Source organism: Frankliniella occidentalis, unplaced genomic scaffold, assembly GCF_000697945.3.
Source record: "Frankliniella occidentalis isolate FOCC.00 unplaced genomic scaffold, Focc_3.1 Scaffold333, whole genome shotgun sequence".
Classification (NCBI taxonomy): domain Eukaryota; kingdom Metazoa; phylum Arthropoda; class Insecta; order Thysanoptera; family Thripidae; genus Frankliniella; species Frankliniella occidentalis.
Genome location: NW_026267456.1, coordinates 192,730 through 199,755, shown reverse-complemented (window position 1 = coordinate 199,755; position 7,026 = coordinate 192,730). Strand labels below are relative to the sequence as shown.

General features: G+C 47.0%; 1 protein-coding gene across 1 annotated transcript; it reads left to right on the top strand.

Annotated features, from left to right (window-relative positions):
* Nucleotides 1-5,286: 5,286 nt before the first annotated feature.
* On the top strand, nucleotides 5,287-6,289 carry LOC127751080 (uncharacterized). Its single transcript, XM_052274073.1, has 2 exons — nucleotides 5,287-5,443; nucleotides 6,019-6,289. Exons 1-2 carry the CDS (start codon nucleotides 5,344-5,346, stop codon nucleotides 6,222-6,224), a joined length of 306 nt encoding a protein of 101 aa, XP_052130033.1. The 5' UTR covers nucleotides 5,287-5,343; the 3' UTR covers nucleotides 6,225-6,289.
* The last annotated feature ends 737 nt before the right edge of the window (nucleotides 6,290-7,026 follow it).

Below are 7,026 nucleotides of genomic sequence, written 5' to 3'. Positions count from 1 at the left end.
TGCCACCCGGCCGGGCGAGCCGCGCTTGGCTCGGGAGCCGCGAGATTGAGACCCCTGGAATAAAACAAACAAGTGGTCAGAGGGGCTCAAGTTCGACGCAAGCGCTAAGAACCGCGCGGTGGACGAAGGGACCGGTAGACCGCCCTACGAGGCTCTCTCCGGCATGCCCATGAGACAAGGTCTGTCCTCTGTACTGCCTGTGATGTTTGTCGAGGGACTGGAGACCGAAGAGGAGATGGAGGACGTCCTGAACAACTTAGAACGACGCAGCAGTCCTCCGACTAGTCCCCGAAGTCAACCAACACCACATCGCTCAAGCAGACCAGCCCCAAGACCACGAAATAAACCCAGACCAAGCCCCAAAACATCCCGACCCAAGACTAAACCACGAGCAACAAAAACCACTACCCGCCGACCCTACCAAAGGTACAACAACTTAAGTTAAAACGTCTACAATCCTGTGACGATTTTAACATAGTGTTCTTCCTGGTTGGTCGTTGCAGTCCACTCTAATCACCAGCCTCCAGTCCACTGCATGAGTCGAGTCCTGCCAGCTCCACCACCCCACTGCATGCATGAGTCGAGTCCTGTCAGCTCCACCAGCCCACTGCATGAGTCCAGTCCTGTCAGCCCCAGTCCACTCCAGCCACCTAGTCCTATCACCTCGGCCATCTCCTCCCCCTAGAGTCCTCGCCCGTCATCTCTCCGCCCCTCCGGACGTCCCCGCAATATATCCACCCATCCACCCTTCTGCCCTCGCTGCCCTACGCCACACCCCGGTCAGCCCTGTGTCAGCTGTGCGCTTCCAAGGGTGGGACGCACCTGGCGCCGGTGCTGGTCTCCGCGCTGCACAGCCTACAACGAGCCGTATCCGTACGGCGAAATGTGCACTTCATGCTTCCGGCCACTCTACAATATGTGTGCCGTCAAGGATGAGTGTCCATTTTGCCAACGGAAACGGCTAGTTAAACGGCAGTAGGGCAAGGCGCGAGAAAACCTGCAAAGCCAGGCTGCCAAGATGCTGCGTGCCACCCAGCAGAAGTTGAAGCCAATACACGTCGGTGACACGGTTGTGGTGCCAGTGCCAGAGTTCGACAGAAGCCCTGGCGACGCCAAGAATGTCATCTGCGTGGTACTGGAGGCAACACAGGACAAGCTGTACATCGTTATGGCCTTTATGACGGAATTCAAAATTAGCGGAAAAGAAATTCAAGTTTCTTAGGTACGAAGCGGACTTTGAAGAATACCTACTGGGAATCGATTTCCTACACGAATTTAATTTCGGGAGTCAAAGTAAGTGACCAGGTATTGGAAACTAGAACTGGAGAAGGTGACCACAAGGTAAGCACGCCGTTCAGGCTAGAGTCCTCGGCATGTGCACGAACATATACGGCCGGGAAAGTAGTATACAGTGTAAGAGCGAAGAAAAATCTGATCTTAAAACCGTTTGTAGAAAAAGAGTTACAAACAATACTAAGAACAGACACGACGATCGATGAGTCTACCGAGGGAAGGGTGGACGACCTGCCAGGTAGTGAACGGGCAAGGGATCAGGGTTCGCAGGGAAAATGTCACACCCAGAGCAGGGTGACATCGGAACTAAAACACGCTGATTCAAAAGAACCGTTAGGCTCTGGAGGGAATGAAATGGGATCCCACGCAAATAAATCGAAAGACCGGTCGTCTGAGGGAAGGAAAATAAGACTAGGAGTTTTTGTATCAAACCCTGCATTCACTGTGGAAAATTGTCGTACCGGGTACAGGAAAATTTTCCATGAAAGAAGTCGTACAAGTACAACCTAAAATTGGACAATTTACTAGCCCTATGTATCGACTTGGAATCGAATATCGAGCGACAGTGGGAGGTTGTACATGTACGCCTCGTATTGTAAATGGCAAATTACAAAATATATCGTACATGTACAGATATATTTTTCACAGTGTTTGGAAATAAGGTATCCAAATTTCCGCCCGCCGTAATAGCACAATCAGGACTCGTACCTTGTACCACAGCACCAATAAAAATAATGCTACAGAACTTTGGGGACAAATGCGTCACCATTCCAAAATGTGCAGTAGTAGGAGAAGTGTTTATTCTTCATCCATAGGAATATGATGAGGGTAACATTAAGAGCAACACTGAAGGCGATACAGTGGAGGCGGAAGACACAGGAGAGGAAAAGACTGTCATGCGTAATCAACCATGACACGTTTCCTTTCCATGATGCAGAATACAACACACAGCCTTCAATGCCAACCATCGGAGGGGGCCTTTACCAGCAGATTTGCAGACATTGGTGAACAAAATTGAGTTGTTACCTGAAACACAAAAGAAAATATTTGAAAACAAACTCAAGAAACATCATGACGTATTTGCTAAGGATAACACCACTTTTGGAAAATGCACCTATCTCAGATATCGAATAGACACAAGGGACCATGCTCACACTAAGCAAACGGCTAGGCCCATACCATTACACTATAGGAAAGCAGTAATGGAGACTATCAAGAAGTATCTTGAACAAGGAGCAATAGTTCCAAGCCAGTCAGCATGGGCGACCCCTATCTTTTGTGTCATGAAAAAAATGGGAGAGGTGGGGGTATGCATCGACTACAGGGCTCTTAATGGGGTAACAAGAGTACCAGCCACACTAATAACCAGGGTACAAGACCTACTGCAGCAGATGGGAGGTAAAAATATGTACCACGCATTTGTGGTGCTACATGGGAGTATATGGCAATAATAAGAACAAAATGTCTTATCAGTTCTTTCAGGTGTGCCGCTCCGCCCAGCCGGACCCCCAGCCGACGACGAATTGTCCACCGCCGTTGGAGCAGCTGGATGCAGCACTGCCTTGTTAGTATTCTTCCTCCATACTGTATTAAGGCGGGCTACCGTGCTTCCAATATTCGGAGTATATTTAAGGGGGCAGACCTGTGAAATACAAGGGTTTGGGGAAAAATTTATTTTAAACAAACGGGGCGACTCAGAGTTTTAGTACTGCGCGCATATATAAAGTAAAGATGGCCCCACAATTTGGCCACTGAGCGGTTCCGACCCCTCCACAAACATGGCCAGCATGGCGTTGAACTGGAGCTGATGTAGGCCTTTGCGGTGTGCACGATTGTGCCTAAACCGTTGGGTTTGCAACAGTGAAAAAAATTGCTAGATTCTCTTAAAACATGTATCTAGGATCTGACAGGAGGGTTTTTTGAAATTCCACTCCGAAATACTTAAAAAAAAATCCCAAAAAATGAGTTAAAAAAAATGGGTTCAAATTTGGGTACTTTTTCCCTGGTTTGGGTACCTTGCAATTGAGTAAAAAAAATCGCCCTTGTCAGATCCTGGGCACATAAATGAACAACATTCGGGCTAAATATTAAGTCAATAGCTCCAAAACTACGACTTGGAGGTTGCACACCGTTTGCAAAAAGTCATTCCGAGAAAAACGAGTTTAAAGTTTTCGGTACCTATGTATAGCGACGAACCAAAAGCCAGGGCAACTTACTGAACTGGTCCTAAAAGATTCCGGGGCTCTAGAGGACTCCTTCCTCCTCGTGCATCCTGTCCTGAGCGGCCAGGCGAGCCCTAGCGGTCCAGCCACCCGGCCACTCGCAGCACGTTATGGGCTCTCCTGAGCGCAATTTTTCGAATTTCAACATCCGCTTTGCGGCATTAGAAAGAGGAAAGATCAAAGAATGTTTTGAGGCATTAAAAAAAAATTGAATTTTTTGACGATTTTCACAGGTCTGCCCCCTTAACACCGGCGAGTGCACATAAGCGAGTGCTGACTGGCTATTATCCCAGGTGGCTGATTCACCCTGCGCACTCTGGTAGCTGTACTGTGCCGCATTCCTGTGCATGTTCTTTACCGCTCTAATCCAGCGAGGGAATCAAACCTTTCTCTCCGGAGAACGATGAAATTTACATCAAAATTCTCGATCTTTGGAGGGCGAGATCCTCGCGCTAGGATTTCTAGTAATACCGAGATAGGGTTTCGTCGGTATCGTGTTTGCCTTTCGTCACGATAAATAAATTATCTTTTCGTACCCTTTCAGGTTCCTCCAATGAGCTCAGCAGCCGCTCAGAGCCAGAGCCTGATATCCTGGACCTAGTCAGCTGGAATATGGCCAGATGGGCAGATCAGCAGAATACGCATTGTGAGTACGAGGGGTACTCTGGCGTATCTCCATAATAGAGAAACCGAAGAGTAATAAAATTGCCTTAGCGATACAGAGAGGGCGTTGAAAGCAAACGCAAAGCCCCTGCAGGCGCGCAGGGCAGGCAGACGTCTCCACACAGATGCTGTGCGGGTTGGCCTGCCCAACGTGTTGCAGGCGTCATCAGTTGCATCGCCACCATGGGAATCGTTCCTTCAGGAGGCCGCGGGCCCATTTACGAAAATTTACGAAATTGTAAAGGGATAATATTAATGCATGAAATTTGTTCTTACAGCTCCGATCGTCGGTGTGTTCTAATCGAGGGGCCCACAACTCTGGAATTCAGTTGTACAGGCCATCGAAATCATCTGGAAATCACCATAAATCACTGAAATCACATGATATCCTCCAAATTTATTAGAAATCTCGCGAATTCAAGCGAATTCACTGGAAATCACATTGAATTCGTTCAAATTCAATAGAAATCGCATTCAAATTATACTTGAATTCATCTGAAATCACCTCGAAATCTGCAAAATTTGGAGATAAGAATTCACTTAAATTGATTTGAAATCTCTTGAATTCACCAGAGATCTGAATTCATATGATATCTCTTGAATTCATATGATATCACACGAATTGACTTGAAATCGTCTGAAATTAATCAGTGAAAATCTAACTGAAATCAGTGGAAATCATACTGAAATCAGCGGAAATCTTTTTGAAATCAAAGAAAATCTGTTGAAATCTGTGAAATCATGTGAAATCTTGAAATCAGGTGTACAAGATTTCTCGGAGTTGTAGGCCCCTCGGTTCTAATTTTCTCTTCTGTTTGGCTGTCATTTGTTTATGGCTCCTTGCTGCTTGTTACTAGCAATCTTGTAATTCGTCGAACTAGCGGCGTAGAGGAGAAGATAAGGGATGGGCAGAGCGGCCAGCGTCGGTGGCCCAGTATTGTTGGGCAGGGACAGGGACGGGGCCTTCCCTGCCGTGTCCACCACCCACTCACAGGCTGCACTCCACGGGCACTGTGCGATTGCTCTCGTACTTGTTCACCTGTGTACACCTACCTGTACACCACACACTCCCTCATTAAACGTTGCATACATTTCTCTTCAGGTCCTTTCGCTCCACCCCAGCCCTTTCGCGCCGCCCCAGCCCCATCGCCAGGTCCTGCTGAACATGGACGAGCTGGAGGAGCAGGAGCTGCACGCGTGGATGCACGAAGAGCCCCTGACCGAGATCGAGAAAGAGGCTTTGGACATATTTAACGCAGTTGGAGGTAACGTCCGCCATTTTTCAACAATATTATAGGGATCATCCGGAAAGTGCGTCCAAGTTTAGCCAGTTATAAAGTGGGACTATACATACATAGTTGGTGTGCTAGTATTCCTTTGGCCTTATAGTCGTTGCTAATTAATGTAGGACCGAACATGGGTGAGAGGTATGGGGTGGTTCCCAGCCAGAAATGTATCGACGTTTATCAACGTAAACGTTGAATCAACGTTGATTGACCAAAGTATGGTCCAAATTTAGAAGTACTATCAACTTAAACGCCGATTCAACGTTGAGTCAACTTTCGATTTCTGGCTGGAGTTTGTTTGAATTGTGTCATAGTGCTATAAGCTCAGCGAAATGCAAGCTCTTAGTGCCTCATAGGTAGGCAACATCGTGCCTGCAGTGCATACTTGTACTGAGTGGTAGTCTGCCCTGAATCTCACAAGCGCAAAGCCCCCGTAATTTGCAATGTGGATACTGAGGAAAATCGTAATTTCTGGACGATCCCTTAGTTGGGATGCACTTTTTTTCGCACGCCGTCCCTTCTATTGCACTTGACATACTTTCACTTCTGTCCAGATGGATTGGTGACTATAGATGACCATGCAGCGATGATGCTCAAATGCCATGCCACCAAGCTCCCAGTTACTCATGTTTACTCCATCGATCCGAACGGGTTCCCTGTGGCCACCCGCAACCCAAATGTTCGGCATGGCAACTGGCTGGTCATTGCGACCAAAGAAAACTCTCAAGAAGAAATCGATAGGGCAGTGCATGACGCTTAGGATGTCACTGGTTTTCGTATGACACAATAGTGAATTCTCGTCTTGTAAGTCTACAGGGTGGGTAATCCGCGCCGTCTTTTTTATTTTTCTGCTTTACTGTGCCGGATACATGCGAGCGACGGTACGCAAGCCCGCACGCACGCCTGTATCCGGTACAGTATAAGCAGAAAAAACACTGAGAGGATCACCCACCCTGCATGTCTAGTCTATGTAAAAAATGTTTGTTATCTATTTTATGATGTACTAATTTATTTTCTAAATAGTATATGCCCAACTCTAAATGCACGATTGAGGTATTCCCTTGGTGTATTTATTTTCAATAAATACTCACGATCTATTTTTCATGTGTAGTATTACAAGGTAGATGTACGCCAGACCACGTCTCGCGTAACAGGCTTCGCGATACCTCACGAAACACTGTTACGCTGCGACGCGCCTGGCATACATCTACCTTGGCCTGCGGCGCTGACACCCGAGTCAGGTAGTGCAAAAATGTGCACAAAGATTCGGGCCTCCGGCCCGTCAACGCCCGTCACATCGACTAATCATGCAGGGTTGTACATTTTTTCGCTTATTTTCGTCAAAACCACCTTCTAGCGCCTCAACGGTTTGAGCTAGAGCAAAACGGACAAAATTTACGCCCGTAGGGCTCTACTTTGATGAGTTACCCCTTAGGACACCATAAAAAAATATTTTTAAAAAACGTCATTTTTGGGACCTGTTGTTTTCGATTTTTAAAAATCCAATTTTCGAGCTAGAATGCTCATCTTCGAACTCGATCTGTCTTTTTATGATACAAAAC

Coding starts and splice junctions, on each gene's coding strand:
- LOC127751080 (XM_052274073.1), top strand. CDS start 5,344: ATGGACGAGCTGGAGGAGCAGGAGCTGCACGCGTGGATGCACGAAGAG. Junction 5,444..6,018: donor CATATTTAACGCAGTTGGAG/GTAACGTCCGCC, acceptor ACTTCTGTCCAG/ATGGATTGGTGACTATAGAT.